This window comes from Thermobia domestica, chromosome 13 (assembly GCF_964235325.1).
Source record: "Thermobia domestica chromosome 13, izTheDome1.hap1.1, whole genome shotgun sequence".
Classification (NCBI taxonomy): Eukaryota; Metazoa; Arthropoda; class Insecta; order Zygentoma; family Lepismatidae; genus Thermobia; species Thermobia domestica.
The window spans coordinates 28,540,172-28,559,138 of NC_137466.1; the positions used below are offsets into that span (position 1 = coordinate 28,540,172).

The following is an 18,967-nucleotide window of genomic DNA, read 5'->3' on the forward strand; positions in this document are numbered from 1 at the left end:
ACAAGGTAACCCAGCCTTGAAACAAACACAATTATCCTTACAATTAATTTTACAACTACAAGATATTATGTGCAAGAACTCAGAAGCAGATTTCAGGTTTGAGTAAACCAGCTACAATTTGTTGTTAGAATGTGTCCATTCCCAATTTGTCGGCTGTAATGAATTTCCCTCCCATTCCTGCACTTGATGATATACACGGAAAGCATGTTGTTTTGCGGCTGCATTTCTTGGGAGTAGCGCTGCGAGATCAAATCTGGAACTTAATGTTTGTTTACCGATGAGAAAATAGTACTCATAATAACGATACTCATCAAGGCTCTAGCTTTTCTTGGACCATAGAGTTGAAGCAGAAATCTTTCACCACCCTCGGCTATTGTTTCTTTGATAAACAATGGATCATTGAACACTAAAATTGATGTCCTCAAATCTTTACCTTTCTGGAGAAGACACATGACTTGAAGTTTACTCTTTCGGTATATAGCCGAAGTTGTATCACAATCTGTTGATGCATGAAAAACAGTACATCACATATTTCTTCCTCAAACAATAACTGTTGCTAGTAAATATTAAATATAGTTTTCTGTTTCTTAATCCCAGAGGCAAGCCTTAGAAACCACAAATCACACTTTTCCTTTGTTAATACTGTTAACAGAACAAAAGATCAGTGTCCTGACCGATAAAAACAGGCATTTTCCAAGGCTAACGACTGAAATATCAGCATTGGCTTTTGCTTGGCAAATCTTCACCTTGGACTTCAAACAATGAGTTACTAAGGCATTAATTAAGGCAACTTTATTATTGCAATTACCTAAAAATTCACCTTGAGTACAGGTCGTAACTTGAGTTTTCTTGAAAATGAATTGCTGCCGATGTTGTACGTACTGTTCTTCTTTCTTCCTCTATTCCTTTCGTTGGCTGTTCAGGATATCAATATCCATCAAAAACAACGATGCTATTATCACCGTAATGGATATTATGTACGATATATATTGCAATCAAGAATATCACCGTACGTCGCTGGTCTTGGCCATACAACAGAATGCAGCTGTGTCCTCCATCTAAAACATGAACAGCATTCGTTGGTACTTTGAAGTTGCTTTCTTCACATTTAAAAGGTAAAGCTAAAGATGACTTGATGCCCTTTTTCACTGAGATGTTATCAAATAATGAAAGTGGTTTTTGGAAAACTCATATCCGAAGCAATCTTTCAACTGATCAGTTTCTTTCAGGGTTGGCAAAAACCATGGTTTTTATTGAAATAACCAAAATACCAGGTTCTTTTGGTTTAAACCCGGTTTTTTTGGTTCAAATAATTTACTCTAAGTATTTATATTAGATATCGACAGAAATTAGTTTGTTTCGCCTTGGTGTTATTACGCAACAACAAGGTTATGCTGGAAGGGGTCACATAAGCTTAAAGCGGAATCCAAACCGCTTCTCGGCTTCATCCAAGAAAAATTGTCCATTTCGACACAAAACCGGGACTAATTGGTCACAAATGCGATTGCCGACTCACTCACGAAGGACTGATAAAAATACGTTGTACTGATCTTTACATAGGCCTACTTGTTAATATAATTGTCAAGTCATTTCAGAAGGACAAAAAGATGAACAGTTACACAAGTAAAAACATTATACAATTATATATAATGTTAAATCGGGAAACTCCCGCCTTAGCCATTGGAAAAATCCTGTTATTATTTTAAATGTATTTGTATATAAAATTTTAAGGTCAACGTATCATAATCACTACGCTAAAATTCAGGTATTAAATTACAAATTTGGTATGTAGATATCATTCAATAAAAATAAAACAAAGTCAAATCCAAGCTGATGTTGGAAGCTGCGTAGGCAGTTGATAAATTTTGCCAATTTCTATCAATATATTTAAGCAACCTTGGTTTCTTTATAAAACAACAGACATTCAGGCAAGTAGAAATATATAATTTGGTTTCGTTTCGTACGTTTAGGCTTAGCATCCTTATGAAATACCAAGTTTATCACGGAGAAGACTTTCGCTTAACGGGACACCTCGAATCGCTACTTGGTTTATACTTGAAAGATGGGTTGTGGTTCGACCGAGAATTGAACACGGGACCCCTTGATTAAAAGGTGAAAAGTACAGAAACCTAATGCAGATGGTTTCATATGTGGAGACATCACCATGAAGTTCACATGATTTAAAGCATTCTTCATTCTTTTTTTTTTTTTTTTTTTTTGTTTGGTTTAAAGCATTTTTTTTTTTTTTAAAAAAGCTGGTTTAAACCAGCCAACCCTGGTTTCTTTTACGAGATACATAATTCGTGGAATAATTCTTGGCTATTAATAACTACATTATTGTCTCGGATTTTTATTACTGCATTTATTGAAGCAAGAGGGGTCACTTTATTCTTCAGTTTCAGTTTAAGAGTATCGAAACCATTTCAATGCACAAATTGAGTAAGCATGCAATCTGTACAGTCCGAATTCTGCCTGAGAAATTGCACCATCCTGTAGGAGACATTAAGACAGCTTGGATCTATGATGAACTTGGATCAATCTCAAATGAGGGAGAACCAAGTAAGTATATATTAGTAGCGACGGAATTAACCACGCGTTATGTAGTCGCAAAGACAGTGATCTCAATAACTGTTGAAAACAGAAAAATTTTTTAAACATCATTTTAAAATTTGGAGCATTTACGATACTATACGTATATTTCGACCAACATCCAGTACACGGAGCTGCTCGTTTACAGCAACTCGCACAGAAATACAACTTCACCTATAAATTTTCTCCAGCATACAACCACGCTTCAATTGGATTGGTGGAACAAATGAACAAAACTATACAGGGTTGTCTTAAATTTTTCATACAAGAACATCACACTGACTGAGAAAAATGGCTACCGCACGTTATTTTCGGTATTAACACCTATATACAAGGTGGGACCAAATACTCATCTAGCCTTTTTTGTATTTGGATGAGCCTAGAATTTTAACAGAATGCACATTTGAGTCAAAGTATATTGTACAAGTCGATAAAGACAAATTAACAGAAATTAGAAATCAAGTCAAACATCATCTGGAGCAAGCGTATACGAAACAAAATAAGTATTACGATAAAGGCCTAGACAAACGACGTATCAGCAGGGAGATTTAACATTAGTCTACTTTCCTACAAGGAAACAAGGACAGCCGGAATTTTTCACCAGCTCATATGAGGGACCCGCAAAAATTTTAGAAAAATTAAATCCAAATTTGTACCGTGTAGAACTACCTCCCAAATTTCGAAGAAAAATTCAGGATACTTCAGTGGACTGTTTGAAGCCATTTTACACGGACTAAACAGAGTGAACAGAAACTTAGAAGATAAAGGACAATTAGAGCACTCACCTAATAGATGCTGAAGATTATGTTCCGGTTCCCATTTATCAATCTCTTGTTCAGCCACACTATGATTTCGCTGCGTCTTCTGTTTACCGTTAACCAGTACACTCTCTTACAAAATTTATTATTAGTCTATCTAATTTCCATCTTCGAATTTCCCGAACGTACCTTAGTCCGTTAATAAATTTCTTTCGATGAATTCTCTTTATTTTTCTTTAAAATTTTATTCGCCCTGTTCACTAGTAGCTTGTCAACTTCAACCATTTTACAATCTATACTGAACCAATGTAGTTAAAAATTAAGGATGAATCAAATAGCCAGCTCAGCGACTTACATCATCATTCTTCTGAGTTCTCCAACCTTTGGTAATGAAATTGTGTTGCATCAGAATGGATTGACAATAGAATGATTCAAACCTATTATTAATGACGACGACATTGAATTTATACCATCGTCTGCATTTAGACTTTTCGTCTGTTCATCTTAAAAACGAATCATATTCCGTTTATGAACACTTAATTCAACTATTACATGACAAGTAAGTGCAATTTATAAAGAAAATTCTATTAACCTTCTTAAAGATCAGGCAGACTATCTTAATTCTCAAATCCAGGAAATCAAGGACAGTACTTTTCGGCTCACTCATATCGTTTCTAATTTTACAGTAGTGATTGAAAAACTGGTTGCCCAAACATATCACGAAATCATACAGCTAATGTGCACTACACCAACGAATGAGCGATTTTTAATTACACTCCTAAACTTCCAAATGACAGAGCAGCATTTTGATTTAATTACACAGAGTATTTTAGATAACAAAATTAACGACACACTAATTAAACCTACTCCTGCTACCAATATTATACAGGGTAATCCAAATTTACGAGGCCCTCTAATGGAGCAGGATCTAGGACTTCTCTATCAATGTTCTAAGGAATATCTTGTATCTTATGATCCAATACAAGCAAATATGGACATCAGCCCTCCAATTTCCTATTATCTGTGACGGCAATTATCATTTTTTGTATAAAATATTCAATAATGGATTTTTAACAGATTCTTCTTATCTTAGCCTACAGACACCTGAATACGCCATATGGACATCATCAGGGATTTTTGAATTTGATATTTCACTCTGCCAACAGCATCGCATGCTTGAAATCTGTAAATTTCAGGCCCAGGCAAGATCTCAGAACACCAATTGTTTATATAACCTTATCTTTCGTAATATTACCGCCAATTGCCATATTAAGCCAACACTATCTAAAGTGGAAAAATTCTACCTACATACATCCATTGAACTATTATTGACAACAAGGAAGTCTGTGCGCATAGTCCGTCAACGGAATCACATCGCTGTTGCAGATGAAATGGAGCATTCTCTAACCTACTTCTTTCCATACGAAGATTACGAATACATCAAGACGGAAACTTTTAATTTACCTACTACACACACAGCTAATTTTATCTTGGAATATCGCTCTCTTTCTACTAACTATAATTTCAATTTTACTTTCAACCTCCAAACTATCCAACAAATGGTAACATCTCTTCAAGCACTACTCCAACAAGAACAAAATCACTTACAAAGTCATTTTTCGGAAATACATCTGCACCATTCCTTTCTATGGACGATCCTACTATATCGTGTATCATATTTTTCCTTTTACTCGCTGTAAGCATAGTCTTACATTTTCTATACAAACGCCTACAATCACAATAATAATAATTTCTTTTCCTTTCCAGAAAGATGCTCTAGATCCTGATCCCACCTATTCTTTTTTCCTTAAGTTTTATAATTATAATCACCTATTTGTGCCTCATCATTAGTAAGTCCCGCTGTAAGAGCCAACATTCACCAATACGTCCGGCCATTTCACTACCTCTGGAGAGGATTACATCGTCGGCGCCTACTATTGCAACGGACGTACAACCATCGCTGACAAACACCACCGAAATTGACACAACAATAACCACCAAATTTAGTGAACAACGAGCTCGAACTGTCCCCACAATTAGTGACCTAGTATATATTTATTAAATATAGTGATAGCGCTTTCTGACCGCTTTGAGGAAAGTGATAAAGTTTTGATCCTGATTAGCCGGAACAGATAATATAGTGTTATTACCATTTTATTGTGTTTATATCTTTCAATACAACTGTGTTTAGTGTTTTATGGTGTTTTTAAGTGTCTTCAAATTACAACAGCGTGTACCTTACTTTTGTGCGTATCAGTGTTTCTTCTGTTACCGAACCCTAGTGCATTAACCATGTCTTTTTCAAAAATAATCTTGCAGATTATTATTTTTTCAGTGTAGGGGGTGTAAGGAGCCCCACCTTCGGCAAAAGCACATGTCACCATAACACGTGCAACTATTTACAAACACACAAGCAGACGAGAAACTGCAACCAGGAAGACACGAAACCAAAATGAGGGAGCCTGAGGAGGAACGAACCACCAGGAGACCATCTATAAAGGCAGAGCCCGAAGAGGAACCAACTATCAGTTGACTTCTGATCAAATAACCCACACCAGCTACCGAGTCGCCTTGATCTAAGGAGTTCACCTATACCTAAACCCGAAGCCGCCTTGGACTAGGGAATCCTAATCACATCTAAACCTTGCGAAACTTCATTGGGCTGATGAGATTTTCCTAGAAGTATTCACCTAAAATCTCCACAGATGCTCTGGAGGCTGCAATGAGCTGAAGGGGCACCATGCAAAACACCTTTCTCCTTCATCTGGGTCGATCATAAGGAAAGACGCTATTAGATTATTTTTTGTAAATTCAGAGTTATTTGGATTTGGATTTTGCAACAAAATTGGTGAAGGGAAAAACACCCGGACCGTTATTGACTCTACCTACAAGACATTACAATATATATATATATATATATATATACACTTCAAAATTGTACTGCATTTCTATTTGACCTAGAGTCGTGGTTCAAATGCCATTTTCTTCAGTATAACAAGCCCTTTCCAACGGTATCACTCACATGTCTGTATCATACATCTAAACCGGAAAAATAGGGAAAACCCCAGAAGTGTTTTTGAAAATCCCACCATAACACTTGCCCCTCTGACTCAGGCCTGGGTTGACGTCGGGATCTGACTTTTTCCTAAAACTAGCGTTGTTATGAACATAATACGTGTTCAAAATTTCAATCTTGTATCTTGAAAACAAAAGGCGGAAAAAACTGTTGAAAGTCTGAATTTAGGCTCTCTCTATATATATATACACATATACATACACATTATAAAAATTTACTGCGTCATTACTATTTGACCTAAAGTCATGATTCAAACGTTACTTTCTTCAGCATAAGCCCTTTTCAACGGTACCACTCACATGTCCGTATCATATACTTAAATCGGAAAAATCGGGGAAAACCGGAATTTTTCTGAAAAATCACTCCCTTGGAACACTTGCGCCTCTCATGCCCGGACCAGTTTCACGTAGGGATCTCAGGAAAATTTTAGAAATACCCGGAGGTACACACAATCCGTATGCAAAGTAACATTCTGATATCATGAAAACTAAAAATGTGAAAAATTTTAGGAATTTGCCTTAAGAAAAAATAAAAACGTCACGCTCTTCCGCCGCCACTTGACGCCAACAAGTTGACCATCCAGTTCCAAAACGCATCTGGGGTGTTCCTTGGTTCATCCTTGACTTGACTTAAAAAAAGCTTAAATACCTGTTATAGAACCTAAATAAGCGGTCAAAGACAATGATACGTCATGGTGACAAATGTTACCAAAAATCCTAAAAGGTTTAAATGTTTCTGCCAAATGGACTTGCTGGTGGACAACCACTACGTGCGTGGGTTTTCTCGTGGTTCTTTCGTTTTCCCCACTTTTATTCCACCATTATCATCCATCTCAGCATCACAGTCTTCGTTAGCATCGGTGCGTAAACGTGGGACGTTAAACTAAAAAAGTTGTTAAATGTTTACCACCATGAGTCCTTCAACACCACCACTAACAGTTCAGGATGCAATATCACATGGCCTGAATACAGTACGACCTCGAATATAATACGATCGCAAGTTTGAGATGATTTTAAGAGGAAACAAATAAAAATAACAAGCGTAAAGAATTACACACGCTGAAAGTATTATATACCAGAAACCTTACTATAAACTCTCTAAGATTTAAACCCGTTTTGACTGCACCTTCTTCTTATGGTAAATATAATCCCGTATACTTAGATCGATATGAATGCCTTGTGGAAGTGTAGTGCAAATACATTAATAGAAAATTTTCGGTGTTAATCAAATCAAACCATAACATGACGCATTACTATGGCCTATTTCCTGTACACGAGGCACTCAACGGCACGGCAAGGTCACGAAAGAATAATGCGGACGGCACAGTCACTCATGGTATGAAATAATTTTTTTGAAATGTAAAGGGTTAGGATGCGATTATAATAGGAGTACGATTTTACAGAATTGTTCTTATACTGAACTATATTTGGGTCTATACGGTATTATCTGAAGAAGAGAGTTGCAGCAGAGTAAAGGCAAACTTTTGTTTGATTGTTCATATACCTAGGTTGTCGTCTTCCTCTCCTCCCCCCCCCCCCCTCATAGGTTGGTGGGTTAGGCAACATGGAAATTTTAAAACTTTTCTCTCCCTTGGGAGAGCTGTTTTATACTTTGATAAGGTCTCTTCTTCGCAACTGCATCTAGATATTCTATTCTTGGTCTTCCTCTTCCTGGTTTTCCTTCTACCTTTCCCTCTATCAACACGGTGATCCAATCGGAGTACCGAATAAGATGGCCAACCATGCTGTTTCTTTTTTCTCTTATTATCTTCATGATCTGTCTTCTTTATGGGGCGTTTACACTTAGTCGATTTGCGTTCGATTCAGTTGAATTGACGTCACTTTCAACTTAATCGACCGTGTAAACGGGACTTCAACTTAATCGCTTGTTGATCGAAGGCGACTAATCGACTGGCAACTGAATTAAAAGACGTTCTATTTTCTGTGGTTGAAATAATTGAACACATCCATCAATCTGATTCGGCCTAGTTGCTTCGATTTAGTGGCAAATGCAGCGAGTCGATTTAGTCGTGCGACTAAATCGACTAAGTGTAAACGCCCCATTAGCTTCCTTTAGTACACCTTCATTCCTTTTCCTTTCGGTTCATGATATGTGCAGCATTCTGTGCCAACACCACATTCAAATGCTTCCAGCTTGGATATTTAAGCTTCTCAATATCCAATATACCTAGGTAGTATTATAAATTAACGCTTAACATTCATATCACTATAAAATACAGTATCAAGAATTAGTGATAAAACAATCCTTAGCGATACAGCTCACGAAGACCTATGGAAGGCCAAATTGCGCAGGTTGAATTATGTGATACGAGGTCACTGTCTACACCGGAATTCGCTCTCTCTTAATCCAAACAGATTCCCAATCGTTCTCCGCGAATCGATGCATCGAGAATTAATTCAAAAATAACAACTAAATAAATAAAATCCTCTCTTTTGCTTACCTGTCTATAGTAGTCGATATACGAGACCTCCTCTCCCGTTTTGAATTTGAATGTTGAGCCTGGATGTACTTGAAAATCAACATCATCGATTCTGTAAGTCCTATTGTTGTAATCTGTCAACACAACAGCTCCAAGAATTTTACTAGTGAAAACACGCTGGAAACAAAAATGAAATATTACTTTCAGTTGACTGTTAGCATTAGCTCTAGATCATGTACACCCGATATTCTAAGCACTAATATTGCATAGGAGTCAGTAAAATTATTTCTATACATTTGTTACTGGAATTCTTGCGTAATAACAAACTAAAAACGCGAAATAATAAAAATCCTGCTAAACACTGAATTGGATTTTATGTTTCATTTTCATTATTTGTGGCAACCTGTAATAATATCACGTTGCTGAGGGACTACAGGATTCGTCCCAGAAGTAATGAGTCAGAACTTACAGTGTTTATTGGTCAGATTGGTACAATTATTTAAAAATCTTCAAAGTATGACCTTCCTGCATCAGTACATTTTTGCTAGCGAGATTTCCATGCGTTGTATGCCCCTTGGAAGTCCTCAATGGGGTTCTTAAAAACCCTCGTGGAATTTGTTTTGACGACGTAAATGGTGTCCAAATGACGTCCTTTCAGGGATTTCTGTACCTTCAAAAACAGAAAGAGGTCTGTCTGGCGGGGCTAATCGGACTGTAGGGTGGTTGCGGAACCGCTGTAACCCCAATTCGGGTCAGGTAGGGATGGAAGCGGTGTGGATGGAAGCGTAGTCATGGTGAAGCTTCCTCGAATCCTTGATTTACTCCTGACGCGGTTGATCCTTTGTTTTTCTTATTAAATACTGAATCCGTAATGACTAATGAAACACGCAACTGGAATTGTGCAGACCAGGATATAAACCTTCATAATTATGACAAAAACAATAACATGAATTCATGCAGATGTTAATTTCTATTTCAATTAAATGCTACTGGAGTTTTTTATTTTATATTATTTTCCCTAGTCCCTAGTGTTGCTTTAGTTCTACGTCTTTCCTTTACGGCTAATTAAGCGTAATTTATTGTTAGGATGTAGTATTTGACTAATGTTGCCTCCGAAATGAGAAATATCTTTTTAAATTAGAGCAAGATGAGAAAAATGACAATTTTCGTCTCCTTTTCGAGACAAGACGAGAAATTTCACGAGTCTGGCGGGCAACTCTAGTTCATCCCAGTCTTAGTTCTCAAACTTTTTTTTATTGTTACAAGAATCATAGCATAAAAATCACAAATTAATAAAATGCTTGTACAAATACAATAACGATCATTTATCATTTTTTTAAAGATACGCAAGTCACTACACCATATTCTCCAATGATAAATATGGTTTGGATGTTATATCATTCCCTTCATGAACCTCTCGTTAACTCTGAAGAATTCTGATAACTTCTAGATGAAATTAAGACAAGTGAATTTTGAAAGCACGGAAGACTTCCAAACTATCCGAACACAATACTCAAACTTCGAAGTAGCGAGCTACATTTACAACTACTGGTTATAATAGAGGAATCCTGAGTCCATTAGAAAAAAAATACTCTTCATTCCTTACTGTTTTTATTCTATGGTGATAAATGTTGAAGCCAGCAATCGTTAATTTGAAAATCGTTTCCGGTTTGAATAGAGGGCTAAGGGAAGGTATAGAAAATCCCTCAGGGGAGGTATATTCTTGGGACGCTGAAGTAGCTGCAAAAAACGATGCTTCTCAATATCTTTTATAGTTCTTGCTTTTTGAAACTCAGTACTGAAACCAGAAGTACTGTAAATTCTACCATTTCCAGTTTCGATAGTGTGTTGCAGGTTGTGATAATATATATATATATATACACTCTTGAAACCCTAAATCGACTGCAGAAAAATGTTTGTCGCTATCTATTATCATTTTTGTTCTATGGCGACAAACATTGAAATCGGAAATGGTTAATTTTAATTATTTCTGGTTTGAAAAGAGGGTTAATGGAGAAGACAGAATCTGTTTCTGGCACGCTGAATCGACTGCAAAATCCTCATCTCGATATCTCCTATAGTTTCTCCTCTAACACCTGATGATAGACGGACAAACCTGTTCTGTAAAATTTACGACACTTATGCATAGCATAGTTTGGAATTGCAAAAAATCAGGTCATAAATTTTGTATGTGAATTTACAAAATGAAACGAAACGAGGACATCTTTTTCGATAATCGAAACTAGGGTAAAAAAAAAAGTTCTTTGAGAAGTGAGACGAGATTAGGGATGGCCATATCCGGATAATTTTTTATTCGGATATCGGATAGAAACTTATCCGGATTTGCAATATCCGGATGACGGATAACAAAACGGATAACGGATAATATCCGGATGACGGATAACGGATAATATCCGGATGACGGATAATATCCGGATAACGGATGACGGATAATATCCGGATAACGGATAATATCCGGATAACGGATAATATCCGGATAACGGATGACGGATAATATCCGGATAACGGATGACGGATAATATCCGGATAACGGATAATATCCGGATAACGGATGACGGATAATATCCGGATAACGGATAATATCCGGATAACGGATATATCCGGATGACGGATAATATCCGAATAACGGATATATCCGGATGACGGATAATATCCGGATATCGATATATCCGGATGACGGATAATATCCGGATATCGATATATCCGGATGGCGGATAATATCCGGATAATGGATTTATCCGGATGATGGATAAAATTCAAATAACGGATAATATCCGGGTAGTAGAACATTCGGATAGCGGATAATATACGGATGAAGGATAAAGGATAATATCCGGATAACGTATATGGTTTTAAAAAGATGATATGGGAGAGGGACATATCAGTCTATTCTGCTCATGGAGGTATTAAAACCTTCGGGCAGTGAGTTTTACCTTTGAAAGGCATTGCTTCTTAAAATGTTTCCTAGTAACTTCTAGTTTTCTTATGTTGTTGTTGTTGTGGCACGGTGGCTCAGTGGCAGAGCGCTTCCTCTGGTGCGTGGGGTCCTCATTGTTTCGATCCCCGGCCAAGTAAGTTTGTGGTGGATAAGATCGTGTCCGTGGGTTTTCTCAGGGTACTCCCGTTTTGTCCCACTTTTCATTCCACGAGTTCTTCTATTATCATTCACTTGCTCTAATCATCTCCCTTAGCCTAACGAGCATAATTGTGCGACGTTAAACTCAAAGATTTTATTTATTTTTTCTTATGTTGTTCTGAGATTTTGACAAAGAAGATGGGAAAGTATCCTGCATCTGGTATGTTCCGCACGAGTAGACTATATATAGTTTTATTTTAAGTAAACTTTTAAAACTTCCAACTCAATCAACATTTGTGTGTGGCCGTTTAACCCCGGAAACCTTATCCAAGTGTTACGAAATTTCGAATCTTTCTTCAACTTTCCGTAACAACCCCATTTTGGGGTCTACATTTCCCAGTCAAGAATTTTAATATCAGTAAAGCCAATTCCACTCCAGAATAAAATATGTAAAAATTATTCGATTTTGATTTTTGATAAAACATTGTATCACGTATTTTAGGGCGTCAACATAATTCCCATGAGTTTATTGCAAAGACAAAAAAGGTCCAAAGTAGGTAATATCCCCTCAAATTTGGAAGCTTCCTAATTTAAATAATATGATAAAAATTTCTAATAATTCTCACCAAATTCTTCTAATTATGACAAATGATAAAGGATTCTGTTCTGATGCAGCATGCCGCATATTTTCTTTAATGCTTATCAGTCATCCCACTATTTGAGGTTAAAGTCTCTCAAAAATATAAGAGTAAACTCCCAAATTAAAATTAAAATATGTTTCACGATAATTTTCATTTAAAAAAGAATACAATTCCACTTTGAAGAAATATGGAACATATAGGCGCTACTATTTCTTTTAACCTCCTGAGACCTGACCATTTATTTGTCAAGAACTTTTGATGAAATTTTGTGTACTAGGTATCAATAGACCCAATAGTACATCTTTAAAAACAATTTTATCATACTGCTTTCCTATTGATCGATGGGTCGAATTGTATGCAGTACTTTGGATCTCAAATTGCTATGTATTGCTTACAATACACAAGGAAAATTTTATATTTCCCTTCGTAATATAAGCATAAAATATGTAAATCATTAAACTTGAAATTTACTTCACCATGTTTTATTTTCTGAGAAATTATTTAATCAATGCATCTGGATCAGATGCGTCCATAATCCCAATTGTCTTCTTTTTGCCTTCAGCAGACAATAGAGCCACCTGTAGGTAAAAACAAAAACCAGCTACCTTTTCTGCAGTAATTTCGACACTTCCCGAATACAATAACCGAGATTCGGGCATGTTCTTAAATATTCGTAGTCATGACAGGTGTTCGAAAAACGTATTGTATGCAATACGCAGGGTCTCAAAGGTTGTTTAATGATTTCCATTGCATGAAGATAAAGTTAATAACGAATAACAGGATATCTTATACTTAAACATGTTCCACGAGAACTTTCGTAAAATATTTGATTTTGATGGACTATGGATTATGTTTCTGGGGCTTTAAATTCATAATGAATGAATGTTTTTGTAAAAATCAGTGAAGAATAATAGAGTACTTCTTCTTACCGCGATCTATACCTATGTATTATTATATAAAATAGTAGAAGTTGGTAACTTCTCTATTCAGGGTTCGAAACTTCCCGAACAGCAGGCTAAGTAGAAATGCGAGTATAGTGGAAATCTTCTATTTAACATTTCTATTTCTAATTTTACCTGCCAGTAGTTTTTTTTTTATTATTTTTTACGGGGTAATAACAAAGAACAGTTTGAGGTCATAACTGGAAAGAGGCAGCTTAATGATTTAATGCTTATTAACACGAATGGTCCATTATAAAAGGATTTAGTCTAACCTCATCAAAATGCGGCTCTGAAGTTCACCCAACACCCAAGCCTCTTTAAATTCAGTAGCTATGGTCAAATGTTCCCACTTTGACTTAACTTCACTCATCCTTAAACTCATGCCATCAATCGGATTCACACTGATTCAACCTCACACTCACATCTTCCTTTCGGCATCACCCTCACTCAACCTCACGTTTACATGCCAATCTGTTCTAATGCTTACTGGACCTCACATTCACAGTATCACTTCGAAAATTCACATAATGCTCACTCGCCTTTAAGTCGACAATTGATATCTCAGTCCGACATTATACTTGCTCAACTTCACCTCATAAAAATCCGACATCACGCTGACTTCATTTCAAGGATACTTATACTTAACCTAGTACTCACATAATTATTGGGTTGCGATTGAAATAAGAGAAGGATTAACGAGTAGAGAGAGAGTTAATTTCCCCAATTTCGTTTTTCTTTATTTAAGTAATATAAAAAGAAAAAATGGAATGAAATATTTCAGTTTAGCGTTCCACAATTATGCCCTTTAGGCTTCGTTAACTTTTTTTTTTCTTGAACTGGACACTACGCATTACAGAACAAAGCTCTAATACTGAATCCTGTAGCCCAGAGAAGAGAATCAATTCATCCAGTTTTATGAAAGCATTTTAACGACAACGTTTCTTAAAAAATACCCGGTTTTCAGGAAATATCGCATATTATTTCCTTTACGCTTCTCAATGAGATTTACTGCTCATGGTTGATATCACTCAAGGGAAAGGGTACAAAGTCACTCCAACAATAAATTCATAGTAATTCACATCAATACTACTACAAATAATAATAATAATAATAATAATAATAATAATAATTATTATTATTATTATTATTATTATTATTATTATTATTATTATTATTATTATTATTATTATTATTATTATTATTATTATTATTTGGAAGGTAAAGAATTACTGGTGTTTGTTGGATTCGCAGCTGGTAGATCTTGCATTTTCGTCTCATAGAGAATCGGTGCAAAAGTAGGATGGTAACCTCAATCAACAAACCAGCTAACATTTTAAAAAATCCTATCTGGTTCATCACTTTTTTTAATATACGTGATAAAGGTTAAATTTTCCATAAAATTAAAATAATCAAAGTAAAATATATTCACTAGGGAGGACAATGTGATACCAATATCAATAATATAAAAATTATATTTTCTTTATATACCAGGGATTTCTTTTTCTGTGCTTTCGCATTTCCGCGTGCATTTATTGTCCGCCGTTTTAAGTGTAAAAAGGATTAGGGAAAAGAGGGATCCCTATTTACCCTAAAATCTTATCATTTATATGTCATGACTGGACACTGGATGAGATATTGAAGCTAAATAATGCAATACGCAATTGATGAAAGGTAAGACAATGAAAATGTCAAAAATCCGCTCGCTTGTACAATGCGGAGCGTCAGTACCTTCTTTATTTTGTATTTACCTAACCTATATATTTTTTTTCAAAAAAATTGAATTGATTTGAAGATGGAAACAAGAATATATTATAAACATTCAAATACGTAATACGATCAGTAAATGACAATATCCATAATTCCTCCCACTTGTTTAAATTTTATCCTCGCAATCAATCAGAATGAGAACTACATTTTTATGATGATTACCGGCACCTTTCATTGCGTCAATAAAAGCACTGCCTAGGATTATCCTCAGCCAGTGATATGAATTTCTATAGCGGAAAAATATATAAATAAACAAACAAATATTCAGCTTTGTATATAGAGATAAGATATGAAGATGGCAGAATATAATAAGCCACTTTTTGTCCATTTTCTGCTTCTTGCTCCGGTGGTTGGTAATATGAAGGTCTATGTGGTGGAAAAAGTTTATAAAGTCTTACCTTTATTTAAAAAAATGCTTATTTAGCTGTGTAGATAGACTTATTTTTCGTTTTCACTGGTGTACTGAAAGTATTTTAAATTTAATGCATAAGGTTGAAATTCCCTTGAATGTTCAACTACACATCTTGTGTATGCCATCCTTTACAGAACTTATTTGTTTCACACTTTCATTCTCAATTTTAATTTCTAAATCTTAAAATTTCTACTTTTATACGCAGGAACGCCTACAGGGCTTTTTTCCAAAAGGTGGCAAAGGATCGATTCCAAGGGAAGGGGCAAAGACTGACCCCCAAGCACAGTCACGAATGCTCACACATACATCATATAACACACATAATACACACACACAACACATCATACATCACATAATACATCATATAACATAACATTTATTAAGCATTATCCTCATTAACTACAGTAAACAAAGTATAATACAGTAGTATTAAATATAAAATATATTAAATATTATATAATATGCGAGAAAAGATTAGTATTATTTGACATGTATTTACAAGAACTAACACCCTTCGAAATTCCTGGGGGAGGGACTGTACCTTTGATCCTCTTTGCTGAGGGCATACCTATGTGTCTATTATGGAACTGTAGAAATAACCAATTATCTTTATGACGATTTTTATAACTATAAGATTTTGTTCTCGCCACTAATCTGTTTTGCATACATTATGCTAATTTTCCTGCATACTACCGATTTTGGTTAGAAAACACCATTACATTTAATTTTTGAGAAGATCTCCTCATTAGGAATATAATATGCTGATAGGATGTTCACACCTGCTAGAAATCTTCGTGGTTTCACGGCATGTGAGTTTGACATAGCGCACTTTTGATACACGGAATCTGGGGTTCAATATCAGGTAGAAAGTGTTGAAATTGTAAGCATTATGACGGTTCGGATTCAACCTTAAAATGTAAGTCCATGTCTCATATAGCCCAAGTCCGCGGTGGCTCAGTGGTATTCACCTTTGGTGCATGGAGTCCTTGGTTCGATTCCCGCTCGCGCCAAGTGATCTTTGTGGTGGACAAACACCGTATGCGTGGGTTTTCTCGGGGTTCTCCTGTTTCCTCCCACATTCTTCATTCCAATGTTTACTCCATTTTCATCATCGCCGTCTCGTTTAGCCTCACCGGCATAAGCGTGGGACGTAAAACAAAGATTTCATTTCATTTCATATAGCCTTGATGCTGAAACGAGCTTTAAACTCAAATCCAACCAACCTAATAAACTAACTTGTCTCAATTTTAGATTTGCAAGTCTTACTGTTGAAAGGGAAGTGAATAGGAAGAAGTCTTTTTTAAGATAGAAGGCTAAAAATTAGTAGAAAGAAAACAATTCTCGTTAAACGGAAAAGGAAATTTGGAAGTAAAGGTTACCAGAAGAACAATTTAATGAAGTTATTTTTTTTTTTAATTAGGTTCAACTGTTTCCAAGAAATTTGATTGAGACTTGGCAATAACGCACAGAATGCAAAGGGATGTCGAAATAGGAGGAACGTATAAGTCGTTTCGTGTGACTGCAGAATCACATTAAAGAACAAAGTAATGGTTTATAAAACAGTGGTTATGCCAGCAATGATATACGGAGCAAAAACTTGATTAAGAAAGAAGCCACAGGAAAACAAATAGAATGTTACCGAAATAAAAATGTTGTGGTGAACATGTGATGGAATAAGAAGAGACAGACTGATGAATAATAGAGTAAGAGGAGCAACCAAATTTATATACATATCTAAGAAGATCCAGAAAATAGATTGCATTAGAATGGCTAACTAATGAAAAGAACAAACGACTATGTAGTTAGAGGAGCGATGGCAATGGAAGTGGATAGAAAGAGAGGTAAAGAGACACTAAGAATGAAATGAATGGACATGATTAAGAATTAATTCTGGTGGGAGGATTCCGAGAGAAAACTTAAGAGAAACGTCGAAAAGATTGAGAGAAAGAATACTAACTTAATTAAAACTTTATAACACAGGCTTCTCGCAAGTTTACGATTTCTATGGACTAATAGCTACAACATTTATTTTTGCAATATAGTCTGAGATTAGACTCTCATTAGAACAAGATCCAAACTCCGATCTATCGAGTACTTTGAATCGGATCCCATAATAAAGATTTAGCTGGAATCAATGGCGCACGCAAGGAAGGTTCGAGGTTTAATTCCTCTTGAGTAAGATGTAATGCAGGAATTTACATTATTAGCGTTTAACGAAAAAAAAAAAATGTCGAAAGATGAGAAGTCTACTAATCGACAGATCTCATTAAACGGAACAAAATGATATGGGTGAGTGTAAATTCTCATGCGTAGTTTCCGATAAAGCCGAGAAAACTAATTTGTTTCTAAACCTACAAATGCATGTTGTATAGAAACAGTAATCTATTAAGAAGTTCAGCTCTAGGTTACGATGTATTTGAAAGCGTATGTGTGAAAATATTAACTGTACCTATATCAACGGCTCGGCTACCACTGAGAGATCTTACAGCAGAACAACACCACTCAGAAAACGACTTGGAGTCTCATCATCGGACTACAATGCATGAGGATTTGTGCTGAAGGAGAAAATGATTGTAGGTAAAGGATTTTTAATTGAGTTTCTTGAACAATATGCACCTAAAAGGTAGAGACGGATCAGTAAGGTTTAAATAAGGAGAGCCTTTGCTACAATTATTGCATAATTTTTTAATAAGCAAAACGGTGCTACATTTAATAATCTGGTACAGACGTAAATCGTCTGGTATTAAATCTAATATGATCAGACATTTGCAATAAAATGTAGATAATCATATAACTTCTAGATATAATAAGTTGTAAATAGTTTCATGACTCATTACTCTAATTCGAAAAAAATGAAACGAAATCTTTGAGTTTTACGTCCCACAGTTATGCCGGTTAGGCACAAGGAGACGGTGATGATGAGTAATGAATGGAATGGTGGAATGAAGAAAGAGGGAGGAAACGGGAGGACCCCGAGAAAACCCACACACACGGTGTTTGTCCACCACGAAGTTCACTTGGCAGGGGCTGGGATCGAACCCGGGACCCCTAGCACCAGAGGTGAGATAAATGAACAAAAATCTCGCTTGACCTGAAAGGAAATGATCAAACCCTGAGAACGTGACTCACTGGAATCATTATACAGCACATACCATTCGTTCTCACTGAACTTTAGCTGTATGAGTAAACCGAGAACAAAAGTCTAGATGGATTCTGGTGTCTGTAGCTTTAGTTTCATACTAGCCT

General features: G+C 35.8%; 1 protein-coding gene across 2 annotated transcripts in view; it reads right to left on the bottom strand.

Annotated features, from left to right (window-relative positions):
* LOC145668061 (piwi-like protein Siwi) overlaps positions 1-18,967 on the bottom strand; it is a 164,258-nt gene that overhangs the window by 80,295 nt on the left and 64,996 nt on the right. For both annotated transcript variants that reach the window (XM_081735559.1, XM_081735558.1), the window contains exon 7: positions 8,885-9,040. In XM_081735559.1, coding sequence (XP_081591685.1) covers positions 8,885-9,040 — 156 coding nt within the window. The remainder of the gene's footprint in view (positions 1-8,884; positions 9,041-18,967) is intronic.